Here is a 14312-nt window from a genome sequence, read left to right as displayed (position 1 = left end):
GATCGTCTTCATCTCTGTCCACTTTGTGTTCTTCCCAAAGCTGAGCTCAGTAATCCGCCTTTGTAGCTGTTTTTCTCACTAACCTTCTCTCTGCATGCTGACATGACACGAGGCTGTTTTCTGATCAAGCTGCGATTACTACAAACATGTCTAACAGGACAAACGCACGCTACCATTTTTAATATGATGAAGGACACTGTTGGGGTGAAACTTTGCCATTAATTTTATGTTGCTAATCAGTCTCTATTTCATACGGAAAAAAAACTTTTGTAAGAAATATTACAGCATTTATTTAGGAAATTTAAAAAAATGTTTATACATGACGCCATATTCAATTTTCTTCATTAATTTTTCCTGACCTAAATGCAACACTTCTGCAAACATTCATGCCAGTATTGCAGATTTTCATTTTTAAGGTCCATTCAGTCTCTAAGAACTGAGATATGAATCAGGACCCCTGAGGGTCCATATTTCATTTGGTCTAGTTTAGTGTTGCTGTGGTTCAACATGTTTAATTTAAATTCAGCTGGTTTTCGGTAAAAATTTTAATGGCTGATGAGAGATTTTGGTCTGGTAGTGTCGCCGTAAGGACGGCCCACGGCGCCTGACGGCGATCTGCGCTTCGAGGCGGCAGCGTCTCGCCGTTTCAAGTTGAAAACTTCCACATTTCAGGCTCTGTTGACCCAGTAAGTCGTCAGAGAACAGAGAACTTTCAGAAGAAGTCGGCATGAGGAGTTTATTCGGACATTCCATTGTTAACGGACATTTTGTAATGAAAGAACGTGCGGGCAGAGTCACATGTCGGGCTGGACCCGACCGCGGGGGGTCGCGACAGGAAAAACACCTCCGTTGGAAACCTTAACGGGCAAGTTGGAACATGCCCAAGCTGTTAAACAATTTCTCAGTTACTCACTTGTTGAAAGCCATCAAAAGCCGCCTGAATTTTACAAATGGTTTTCAACACGGAGGTGTTTTTCCTGTCGCGGCGCACACAGATTTGCCGAGTCGTCATGGAAACGACTCGGCGAATTTGCGCGCACATCTTTCATTACAAAATGTCCTTAAACAGTGGAATGTCCACATAAAGTCCTCATGCCGGCCTCTTCTGAATCTTCTCTGTCCAAATTGAAACACTAAAAGACAATAACTCAGAGTTAATGACAAGCATATAAAAATCCTAAGTGATACCATACTCACATGTCAGAACACACTGTGTGTTCTGCGAGAAATTCTGCCTGAATAAGGGGTGGGTGGATGCACCAGCAGAACACCCACGCCTCTATATATTTGAATAAAATCACGAATAAAAATACATCACAAATAACTCACCTGTTTAGTGCCAGATCCATTCTGCCTTTTACACAGCTCTACTATACTCGTACTGCAAACTCTCAAATTGACGTTATTGTCATTCGACTACTGATGATGTCGTCACAGGTAAGATGTGGAAGCTGCAAGAAAAACGTTGTAAAAACTCATTATTTTTTATTTTTATGATGTGTTGGGGTCATGAAATTAATTTATTTTACCTTGGGCTTTTAACCAACTTTCATTAAAAAAAAAAGGTGGGGGTGAGCAGATGCTCAGGGGTTCATGGCAGCTTTCCAGTGCACTGATATGGTACTAATTATTGTTTTTTGAAGAAAGATACTCAAGACTCGTACTCAAAAGCAAAGGACTTTGAGTGAATGGCCTTAATGTTCAAAATGTTATTTGGACTTTGTGTGTTTAGTATTAAAGGAAATGCTCAGTGCGGCGACTGTTAGCATATGTGGTCATATGGGGAGGTGATGGTAGTGTTTAAGTGTTGGGCTTCAGACCAGAGGATCCTCAGTTCAAAACCCAACCAGACTGAGAAAATCACGAAGGGCCCTTGGGCAAGGTCCTTAATCCCCACGTTGCTCCCGGTGTGTAGTGAGCACCTTGTATGGCGGCACCCTCACATCGGTGTGTGTGTGTGTGTCTGTGTGAATGGATGAATGTGAAGCATCATTGTAAAGCGCTTTGAGCTTCTGATGCAGATAGAAAAGCACTCTATAAATGCAGTCCATTTACCACATAGTGTCCAGTACTGGTAGCTTTAAATGCAATTTACGAGTTGCATATGAAACACTAACCGCTAAGGTTTGACTGCAAATGCTTACCGCAGTTAGTGTTTTCTTTAATCCACCTGTCAGTAGTCAAACGTACCATGTCAATGTAACAATATCTGATATAAGTAGTGTATTGCTCCACATTTGGAAATCCAATAATTCACAGTAAACTGTGATGTCTGTGTTTTCTCAGAAAGGTTTGTACCCAGTTGAAGTCAAAACTGGTCCAATTTGTCATTTCTTTTTTTATTATTTGAAGTTTAGTTTGATGGTCAGTCAGTGCCATGTTCCTTTTTTGCTCATCAGCTTTAAACATCATCACTGCATGTGCTTAGCTATACCATTCATGATGTCCAAACCTGTGCAATAATACCACCGTAGAGTATTAATATCACTCTTTACTCTCTTTCCTGTGTTTTCTTCACATCTTTCACCTCTCCTCACTGTTTATGTTGGGATGCTGGATTTAATCTCTTCCTTTTCTGAATTACCTGCATGCAAAAGTAGCGTAGAAGTAGACTTTCTTTCTTTGTCTGGTCATCGATCTTGTTTTTTTGGTTGGACGTTAATTTTATTTCATATCTGATTTCAGTATTTGAGGAGGTGAGAATGGATAAACAAGGTAAGTTGTAGTGGTCTTCTTGTTTGTAAGAAAAGTTGGGCGGGGAGCAGTCACGCTGCTTAAACAATGCTGTTTTTAGACTTTCAGATTAAATTTCTCTGAAATTTATTCTAAATCTGGGATGTCAAATGGCATTCTGATATGATCTGTTTGATGCCAAATGGCACTTTATTTACTGTGACCATTTCCTTGGAGGTGAATTAAAAAACCTCAATACATACAGCTGCTTTTTATTAGGTTTTATATATATATATATATATATATATATATATATATATATATATATATATAGTTTGAATTGCATAATAATTATGTTACCTATGCCATTTATCTTATATAGGTAACATAATTATTATGCAATTCAAACGATATACTTTATGTATTTTAAATAAATACTGTCATTATTATTGATTTAGAGTAATTTTAAAAAAAAATTTAAATACATAAAGCTGAGGATTACACATTTCAAATAAATAGGATTTATTATGGTAATGAATATGCATCATGTAAGGTTTATTTGGTAGGTTTGTATTAAAATTATCTAAAAAAAAAGTAAATGGGAATTTGTCATGTAATAAAATTACATAAATCTTAAAAGTTAGGGTTAAATATCTCTGTGAGTATATATATGAAAAGGAGAGTAAACCGACAACATTTGATGTCACTGAAGTTGAAACATATCTGTAAAAGCTGCAACTGCTTGCTACACTGCATGCATGTCAACCCCTTTGAGGGTCCACCTGTATAACCAAGTGAGAAAATTCATAAAATCAACACAAAATCCTTATAACCTCCAAATCGCACCAAAATCAGTTTTATTACAGTACACACAACTGCATAGCAGTGTCACATAACTGGGTTTTTGTCCACAAATTATAAGTTGCCGCAGTGACATTAAAGTCAGGATCATTAGTATTTCCTCCACAGTTGAATTTCAAACAATAGCGATCTAGTATTCATGCGTCAAGCTGAATTCTGTTGAACTGAATGTGTCAAATTTAGTTATTTTTTACAGAAACAAGAACTGTCTGTCACTAATGGAAATACATTAATAAAATCATGAAAAATAAATTGAATAAAGTAAATAAATATGAAATTGGTCACTGGATCCTTAAACTTTGGACATAATAAACTCTTCATGGTGGATCCTTGATCTCTGGACATAAATAGGAATAAACAAAATCTGTAGTTTTTGTCAAAAGCATTTCCTTTCAGACACTATTGGCATGAATGTCTTTCCATACGTCTGAGCTGAGCTCTTGCAGCTCCTGTGCTTCACGTCAGCATCAGTTTAATTCATAAAGAATGCAGGACGTCTCATTTTGAGAAGAAAAAAACATTTTAGTCGATTGTAGTTTCTTGTCTGTAATACAACGTTTTAAAGCGGTGTCATTTTATTTTAAGCGGCAATTCGTTTTGAAGTTATTAATTCAGACCGGACTCTGTCTCTGCAGACAACGGAAAAGGACGATTCTCGCATCTTGACTACAACAAGACAAGAGTCTCAGTTAGTGACTTTAATCCACACAAAAGTGACTCACGATATTTTAATGGCTTTGAGAGGAGTTAAGAAGCGGACTTGCCGTTTCTGAAAAGCAGCGAATCAAAGAACCAGTGAGCTAGTGGATTGAAGCATTGCTTCATTTGGTTCATGCATCAAAGTGGAGTCGCGCTGCAGAAACGGCTGATTACAGAGCCACTGCAGACCAAACCCTGAATATCCGTAAGACTTTATTTGTACATCTGTATGACACTGAAACTCTGAAAAATCCGATAATTTACGGACAATCCGTATAGGTTGACATGTATGACACTGACAAACTGAACTGCCATGAATTAGTGAAGTATAGCTAAATAAAATTATCTAATGTAAAAAAAAAAAACTCAGTGGAAGCTAGAGGAAGTCAAAATGCTAAGGAAAGCTCGCTAAAATGAGAGAAACTTTACCAAAGACAGTTTACATTACAGAATGTTACCTGTTCTGAAAAAGCTGTAACTGTAAACTAAATGTAACTGAATCTACCATGAATTAAAAAAAAAAAACTCTAGCTAAATAAAGCTAACTACTGAAACCTGACTAATGTCAGGAAAACTCAATGGAAGTGAGCTGAAGCGACCGTGAGGCAGTCTGAGTCTGTGGACATTTTTAAGTCAAGACTCAAAACCTATTTTTGTCATCTTTCTCATGAATAGTTTTTATTTTTATTAGTTTTTTCTTTTACTTCTGTTTTTATTTATGTATTTGATTTTTTTTTATTCATTTTTAATTATTTATTCAATTTTATGTTGACTTGTTTTATGTAAGGCGCCTTCAGACGGCTTTTGCTGTGATTTGGCACATTATAAGCTAATTAAACTTAAACAAGTAAAAAATAATAATAAAAGCTAGCTAAAGTCATAGAATGCTTATGCAAGGGTAAGTTAGCTTGCTGATTTCCAAAAAAGGTTGTTAACAAGCCAATGTCAGTGAAAACTAAATGGGCTAGCTAAAGTCAAATTCAGCTAAACAAAGTTATCTTAAAAAGTCAGAAAGCAATTTAAACATTTTCTTAAACTTAAGAAAGCTGAAAAAGTATGAAAAGGGCTTAAAATGTAAAAGTCCAAGATCAAATGTCCTTAAAATTCAAGCAAATTTTTTGTGTGTCCCAAAGACTTTAATGCATATTTATCATTTATATTAATCATTTTAACTATGTTTTAAAAAAAATCTGCCTTGTTTTCAGAAGACTCACTCATCAGGAGGACTGATTGAGTTAAGATTAAGTTTGTTGGGTTTGTTTATTTTTCAGCATGCCTCCGAATCATAAAGATATCAGCGTTAAAAAGTTTTAAGCTAACAAAGACAACTGTTATCACTGGAATGCAGTTTGAACCAAGTTTGAAGCCCAAATTGTCCAAATTTTGTAAAGGTTTTGTGGTCCAAACCTTTGGCAATAGTTACCTCACTGAATAAAAGTTGCATAAATGTGACATGTTGCTTTGCTCAATGTATAGGTATTAAAATGCTTGCTAGTTTAATAAATGCAAAAAGATAACGCATGTCACGTTTTCTTTACTTCTTTGCTACTTCATCTTTGGAGATGAATTTATGAACCAGATCCAATCAAACTTAAAATGCCCGAATACACAGTACTGATATATTTTTTTTTATTTAATCTTAAAGTTTGTCTTAGTGGACTTGGTTTTATTCACACAGTGGAACAAAGGTGACAAACTTTTTTTTTTTTTTTGCATGTAAAAAAATAGTAAAACTTCAGTAATTAAAAAAATAGTGAAAATTCCGATTACTGCAATGAAGAGTTGGGCTATCAATATTTAGACCTGGATTTAATTCCCAGTCTTGCTACCTATCTGTGACCTTGGAAGAGAAACTTTATTTGCATTATCTCAGTCCACCCAGCTGTAAATGGGGCTGAGGAAGTAACCTGTGATGGATTGGAGTTCCATTCAGGGAGAGATTGCTTCATGCTACAGAATCAAGGGATAGCTACTGGCACAGAATATACCGGATTTCCTTTCCGTGTAACCGGAAAATGAACAATGTGGAGAAATGTTTTTTGTTCAAACATAAATTAAGTTTTTTAATGAAATATTTTACACATTTTGTTATCTGCTGCTGCAGTAGAATCTTCGTAGAGTTTGTTTTATGGTCGAAAAAGTGCAGCTGCAGAAGAAGATGAAGAATGGTGCGACCAGCATCCTGACAAGTTGTCCATGATTTCATTTGCTGGAGTCATAATCAACGCGTTCTCGTCATTAACATGAACTCAATTGATCATAACCACATACAGCACGGCTGTGTCCATTCATCAATGCTTTTATTCTATGTAATGTTTGATTTCTTCTCCATATTTACATGCATTCAGGATAAGTTGCATTCTGTTGTGGATCCGTCAGGTGTACAAGTTTCCCATTTTGTCCTTGTTACAGATCAGTCGGATGACGGCGATCAAACCAAGTTGGTGGTTGGAGTCGTAGTCGGTCTTCTCGTTGCCATTCTGGTTATATGCCTGGTGTACTGGGTCTACATGAAGAAGTCCAAGTAAGATGAAAACATGGGCCTAATCTAATAATTTCCCATGAAAAAAATTAGGCATTTTGAAACGTGCCAGAAGGGACCCAGAATCTCTATGAACTGGTGATATGTGACAATGTACACTGCTCTCCAAAGTTTGGACACACTTTTCCATTCAATTGAATGGGAAAATCAAACTTTTATATCATCAGAATTTTGTGAATCTGTTAAATTGTCACGATGTGCTGCTCGGCGAACCAGAAATACTGGATGCTTCAGTTCTGCGAGTGCTAAGAGAATAATCATTGTCATCCATCCATCCATTTTCTTCCGCTTTTCCGGAGTCGGGTCGCGGGGGCAGCAGCTCAAGCAAAGCCGCCCAGACCTCCCGATCCACACACACCTCCCCCAGCTCCTCCGGGGAACCCCAAGGCGTTCCCAAGCCAGCCGAGAGATGTAGTCCCTCCAGCGTGTCCTGGGTCTTCCCCGGGGCCTCCTCCCAATGGGACGTGCCTGGAACACCTCTCCAGCGAGGCGTCCAGGGGGCATCCGGAAAAGATGCCCGAGCCACCTCAAATGAGGAGCAGCGGCTCAACTCCGAGCTCCTCCCAAGTGACAGAGCTCCTCACCCTATCTCTAAGGGAGCGCCCAGCCACCCTGCGGAGGAAACTCTTCTCGGCAGCTTGTACTCGCAATCTCGTTCTTTCGGTGATGAGCCAAATCTCATAGGTAAGGATCGGAACGTAGATCGATCGGTAAATCGAGAGCTTTGCCCCCCTACTCAGCTCTCTCTTCACCACGACGGTCCAATACAGCGACCGCATCACTGCAGAGGCTGCACCGATCCGTCTATCGATCTCACGCTCCTTCTGTCCCTCACTCGTGAACAAGAACCCGAGATACTTAAACTCCTCCACTTGAGGCAAGGACACTCCACCGACCTGAAGAGGGCAAAGCACCTTTTTCCGGTTGAGAACCATGGCCTCGGATTTGGAGGTGCTGATTTTCATCCCGGACACTTCACACTCGGCTGCAAACTGCCCCAGTGCATGCTGAACATCCTGATTTGACAAAGCCAGCAGAACCACATCGTCCGCAAACAGCAGAGACGAGATTCTATGGTTCCCAAACGAGACTCCCTCTACACCCTGGCTGTGCCTAGAAATTCTGTCCATAAAAATAATGAACAGAACCGGTGACAAAGGGCAGCCCTGGTGGAGGCCAACGTGCACTGGAAACAGGTTTGACTTACTGCCGGCAATGCGAACCAAGCTCCTGCTGTGGTCGTACAGGGACCGGATAGCCCTTAGCAAAGGACCCCGTACTCAGTCGAACACCTTCTCCAGATCCACAAAACACATGTGGACTGGTTGGGCGAACTCCCATGAACCCTCGAGCACCCGATGGAGCGTGTAGAGCTGGTCCAGTGTGCCGCGACCAGGACGAAAACCACACTGCTCCTCCTGAATCCAAGGTTTGACCATTGGTCAAATTCTCCTCTCCAGTACTCTGGAATAGACCTTACTGGGGAGGCTGAGGAGTGTGATCCCCCTATAGTTGGAACACACCCTCCGGTCCCCCTTCTTAAACAGAGGGACCACCACCCCGGTCTGCCAATCCAGAGGCACTGTCGCTGATCGCCACGCGATGTTGCAGAGGCATGTCAGCCAAGACAGTCCCACAACATCCAGAGACTTAAGGTACTCAGGACGGATTTCATCCACCCCAGGAGCCTTGCCACCAAGGAGCTTTCTAACCACCTTGGTGACTTCGGCCTGGGTAATGGATGAGTCCGCCTCTGAGTCCCCAGTCTCTGCTTCCTCTTCAGAAGACGTGACGATGGGATTGAGGAGATCCTCGAAGTACTCCTTCCACCGCCCGACAACATCCCCAGTCAGGGTCAACAGCTCCCCACCCGCACCGTAAACAGTGCTGGTGGAGAGCTGCTTCCGCCTCCTGAGGCGTCGGACGGTTTGCCAGAATCTCTCGAGGCCGACCGATAGTCCTCCTCCATGGCCTCCCCGAACTCCTCCCAGACCCGAGTTTTTGCCTCTGCGACCGCATGGGCTGCGGCACGCTTGGCCTGCCGGTACCTGTCAGCTGCCTCTGGGGTCCCACCTACCAACAAAGATAAGTAGTAATCATTGTCATGTCAAGTTTTATCCATGACGCTGTTTTATTCTGAAAAGGCAAGGAAGTTGGAAGACTGGTGAAAAGGAGAATGGCTCTTCTGAGGAGGAGAAGAAGTTGGAGGAAAAATTGGAGGAGAACAGCCAAAAAGCTGAGGTGTAGAGAAACGGCGAGCTTTGTATGGGAATGTGAAAGGTAACATACAAAATAGAGATACTTATGAACCATTATTACATTATTATTGCAATTAATATGTTAAACCTTCTGATTAATGACATAATTTTAAATATACACATGTATACACCTAAAAGGGAAGTTTCATTTAGAATTATGACAAAACCAGCCTCGCAGCTCTGCAATAGTATTTGATTAAAATCCACAAAATTATGTACATAATGCCAGAAATCTCCTCCGAAAAAATGGCGCTAATGAGTCACCATAGCAGAGGAAACGAATGAGGAAAAACTCATCTTGCAACCGTTATACTTAGCATCCAAGCTACTGCCATTGTCCAGCATACCACATGCATACTGGCTGTAAATATCGCTCATGGTTGACTCGGGGGGAACGCTCACCCCGAACCATAGCTTCAGCTTATTTCCGACAATCTGTATCATGGTAAACAGCATCGTCTTCGTGTCTGTGGTTGTCAGTGACGACAAGTGTTAAGTTCCGGGCACGGCTCAGTAAACGTCAGCTGTCTTCAACCAAAGCACACTCTCCACCTAGCGGACGTGCCGGTTGTTGCACCAATTCAATTCAATTTTCTGTTTATTTTCATTTATATAGCGCCAAATCACAACAGAGTTGCTTCAAGGTGCTTCACACAAGTAAGGTCTAACCTACTAACCCCCAGAGCAGTGGTGGTAAGGAAAAACTCCCTCTGAGGAAGAAACCTCAAGCAGACCAGACTCAAAGGGGTGACCCTCTGTTTGGGCCATGCTACAGACATAAATTACAGACCAGCTGTACCATCGTCAGGAAAATTTGGCAAAGTAAAAAAAATACAAAAATTGATGCAGGCTGATTTCGGCATGCGGGGGGATGATAAACTGTTTTTTTTTTTCCTTTTTTTTATGGGGTCTAATTTGCCATAGACCTACCTACCACTTGCTGAACACTGCCACCTGTGGAAAGGATTTTGTATGAATTTATCCAAAGCAGATACGATGCGCTTATGTACATGTAGCTTGAAATGAGCTTATTTGTGAATTTCTTTCTTTAAAAAGCCTCCATCTGGTGACGTCTTTAAATATAAACTCCCAGTTTTAGGGGTGAAATTGGTGTCGTTGTCCATTTACACACAAACCCAACCACTGGACATGAAATACTTATGCTGTAGCTAATCCTGCAAGATTAGCAAAATCTGGAACCGGCCAAAGACCTACATGGAGGGAACTTTGGAGTACTGATTACTGTACTGACCCTAGTTACTGCTGTCAACACCAGTACAGTACAGCTAGGTTAGTACTTAGTAGTACACTAATAACTATGTGTTCAAATCTGAATCTGTTTTGTTGTGATTGAATGTGATTTTTGACTGATTTAGAATAAAGTGAATCATTTTCTCTTTGATGTAGACCCCTGGCTATAGCACCATCTTCTGGTGGCTATGTTGAATTACAGACACTTTGAAGAAGTGATGGTTCTTCTCATTTTCATTCCATCCTGGTCTAATATCAGTTTTATTTCCTCCTGCAGTGAGAACATGGAAACTCAAGGCTTTTGCACATTTCTCTTCACCTCCGTCTTTGGAAAAAAAAATGTGTGTCCATCAGGAAGAAGACCATCTGGATTTGGTTTCAGGAAGAATTTTACTAAAAAGCATATCCAACACCCCACCAAACCCCAGCCCCCCCATTGCTGTTCCTTAAAAAGAATGGATAATGTACATGTTCTACATATCTGCACTACTGATTCATGTATAAACTTGTTGACTTTTAGGATTCATGTTTGTTAGAACGGATTCTGGAAAAAAAGAGAAAATACAGCTCTTTGGTTTTGGTAGTGAGTGAAACTAGACCAGTTGCCTTCGCTGTGTAGGACTGCGTTCGTCTGTTTGGCGCCCTGAGACAGGGCGGGGCCCGATGGACGTCATCGTCACAAACCTCTGCCTTCAACCTCAGTGTACGAAATCTATATCACTTTGTTCATTCAGGTGTAAAAATGTGGAAATTAAGATTAAATTACTGAAAGGGCTTAAAGTGAAAGTTGTTTGACTTGGCATTAACCAGTAGATGGGGACATGCTACAGATCGTTTTCCCCAGAATGCGCCTATTTGTTTCCTGATCATTTAATGTAGATTTTACAGTTAACTTATTAATAGTTAAGTATAAAAAGTCAGAAAACTAATAAACGTCATTTGCCCAGAGTCAAGAATAGCAAAGTAAAAAGACCTTTTAGTTTTTTCACAACCATTTAAATCCAGTTGCCTTTTGTTTTGGAGCCATTCAAAATGAATTTTAATTGGTATTTGGATTAAATCATTTTGAGAAATAAATCAGTTTCTACTCCAGTTAAAATGTAAACACAACTGTTTAAAACCAGATTAACCCAAATCTGACATATAAAAATTCAGTTTGAACCTTTGAACCGTTACAGCTATATTCAAAATAAGATGGTTCATATCAAAGTGTAGCTTCTGTTTTAAAACTCTTTAGACGTGTATCTTTTGTGTAGAACAGCTAAAATCCTCTAAATCAGTTTATCTCAAATTTAACAAACATTTTTCCCGGTGGTTTGGATCATTTGAAGCCAGTTTAAAATAAGATTTAGTTTCAGAATTTTGAGAAATATGTTTTGACTCATGTATCTTAGGTATCGAACAGTTAAATTCAATCAAACCTACACACAACCACTGAGAACCAGATTAACCTTAATCTGCCATGTAAACTTCAGTTTAAACTATTTCACCATTGGTTTTGAACCATTTCAAACTAGTTGTAAATAAGATATTCTCTGGTCCAAATAAAGGTGTAACACTGTTTTAACAACCTTTTTGTGTCGATAGTTTGTGTAGAACAGAAACTGAACCAATGTAAACTGGTTTTATCAATGTTTTATATAATTTAAAGCCAGTTTGAAATAACACACTATCTGGGTCACATTTTGAGAAACGTGTTTTGAAATCAGGTTTAATTTGTGAATCTTAAACTAAATTAAATCCTAAATTCAAGCATTTAAAACTAGATTACTCCCAATTTTCCATGTAGAATTAATTTGAAACCATTTTACTATTGCTTTGAACCAGTTCAAACCAGCTCAAAATAAGATATGTCTCATTCAAATGATTTTGTAACATCTGCTGTCTTTAAGATGCTTAAATGGTTAAATTTTAAAGATGTCTGTCTGATGTAGAACCATGAAAAATCAATCCAATCTAATGTCAAATTAAGACAGTTTAAACTTTTTCACTGCTTTCAATAATTTAAACACAAAAAACTGGTTTAAACTACTAGTCAACCAACTGAACAGTTTACACTAAATTATTTAAAATTTAACCAAACCTGTCTCAATTAAACATCCTTAATTGGCTCCAATCCATAAAAATATCAAATAAATACATTCCTGTCTACTTATATTAGTTTGAAACATTTTTTAAAGAGTTTTAAAGATCTTTGTAATGGTGTGTCCTTGAATGGAACATTATAAAATCACTGGTTTCAATCACTTTCACACAAATTGTTTAAAAAGCATTAAAAAAGATAAGTGGTTTTAAACTACTTAAGTCAACACCAACAGAATGTTTACACTAACATCTAAAACTGAACCAAAACTGTCTAATTAAACATTTCTTAATTGGCTTCAAGCCCTATACAAAATAAAATGAATTCACTATCATGTTTAACACAGTTTGAAACATTTTTAAAGAGTTAAAAAGACATTTACAATATCTTGTCCCTTGAGTTCATTATAAATCAGTTCAATCAATTGCTACATTTTAAATGATCTCAGATCATTTTTGCTCAAGTGTAAAGATTTTAGAAACATTCATTCCAATAGTTTAATAGCCACTTTGCCAAAATCAGCACAACAGGTCCACACCAATTAAAATCAGATTACTAGCCAGTAAGTGTTACTATTCCATAAACCAATTCCAAACGAATAAATCAGCTTCAAGTATGTTTGAACATTTTAAAGCAGTTTGTGATGTAGACAGTTAAATAAATTACAACCAGTTACTCTGATTTTTCTTTTCTGTCCGTCAGCTAATTCGGCAAGTATTTTGTGTCAGCACTGTAGTAGGTGATGTACCACACAGTTCATTTTCTGTCTGTTCCTTCTAAAAATATCAGTTTATTTCTCTTTTTTTTTTTTTAATCTACTGTATGTTGGATGTTTGGACACAGTGTTCCTGTTGGGAGAATATATACCGTAACTCGCACAGATTCCTATAAATTCATTCCACGTGTCTCCCAGAGAAATACCTGAAACTGCAGGAGTGAAATGGATTTTATTATATTATTTTAAATAAATTTTATTGATCTGTTTGGCTGTACGTGTGATCGTGAATTTAAGCTCCATCAGTGGTGGTGAGTTCTGACTTTATTTTCTAGATAACTTTGTAATCGGTGGTTGCACAGGCGGACAGGCCAATTTCTTTCAAAGTAGCTGTTACAAATCTTTTGCTTTCTTTTCCAAATCGACCTGTAAACGCTTCAGTTTGTGACGTGCACTAGGATTCATGTTTTCATGTCGGATTGTGTAGAATACTAAGGAATGTGCTCGGCTGTACATGTCACGATTTTGGTCATAATCCTTCGAAGAGCATTTGCAAAAGTTTGAAATGACTAGAACATGTAATTTTCTTTTTGCTATTTATATTGTACACGACACCCTGGTTGACAGAATCAGTGATTACCCCCCCCCCCACACACACACTTCTTTTCATGGATTGAATAAATTGCTTGCACACTTTCGGAACGTTCTTGCGTTCTGAGTCATTGGTAGGCTGTTCGGCTTCTGGTCGCCACCAGATTCTGCATGTGATCATCTCAGACTTCTAGGATGCTGCTTTGTGCCTACTTTGTGTAAAAACCATCAATTGGAAGAACGACCAAAGATAGTGAACATGCCATGCAAGTATTGTAAATATCTGTTTGTTTTTGTACTTTTGTTTAAAATAAAGTGTACATTTCAAAAAGCTGTTGCGTCCACTGCTGATTGTCTTGGTCTTATTTTCACTTCTTGAACTAAGAGAAAACTGTTAGATGCAAAGTTCAGATGATCGATCTTCTATTCATTGTAACGCTTCTGCTTTCTAAAGGGTGTCTTTATATGGCCAGATGTTACGATGCAATTTTTCTTCATGAGGTACAACATTTTTTTGTCATAAGCCCCAAGTACTGACTAGCATGATGTTCATCAGAACCTGTTGTGAAAATTGTGTTGATCTACAAGAAACAGGAGAAGCAAAAAACTTTTTGGATCTTCGATATTTAAGGACATGAC

At 38.7% G+C, this 14312-nt stretch overlaps 1 protein-coding gene across 2 annotated transcripts in view; it reads left to right on the top strand.

Moving 5' to 3' along the window:
• Positions 1–14020, top strand: part of LOC117509416 (CD166 antigen homolog) — a 164751-nt gene extending 150731 nt beyond the window's left edge. Inside the window, exons 13-16 of one of the 2 annotated variants that reach the window (XM_034169092.1) lie at positions 2686–2715; positions 6646–6757; positions 8920–9055; positions 10562–14020. In XM_034169092.1, the coding sequence (XP_034024983.1) occupies positions 2686–2715; positions 6646–6757; positions 8920–9022 (245 nt within the window). In that variant the 3' untranslated portion in view covers positions 9023–9055; positions 10562–14020. The remainder of the gene's footprint in view (positions 1–2685; positions 2716–6645; positions 6758–8919; positions 9056–10561) is intronic. The other variant, XM_034169093.1, reaches the window with a different exon arrangement.
• The last annotated feature ends 292 nt before the right edge of the window (positions 14021–14312 follow it).

This window comes from Thalassophryne amazonica, chromosome 4 (assembly GCF_902500255.1).
Source record: "Thalassophryne amazonica chromosome 4, fThaAma1.1, whole genome shotgun sequence".
In the NCBI taxonomy this organism is placed as follows: domain Eukaryota; kingdom Metazoa; phylum Chordata; class Actinopteri; order Batrachoidiformes; family Batrachoididae; genus Thalassophryne; species Thalassophryne amazonica.
The sequence above is the reverse complement of the archived record's forward strand: the minus strand, read 5'-3'. Positions and strand labels throughout refer to the sequence as shown.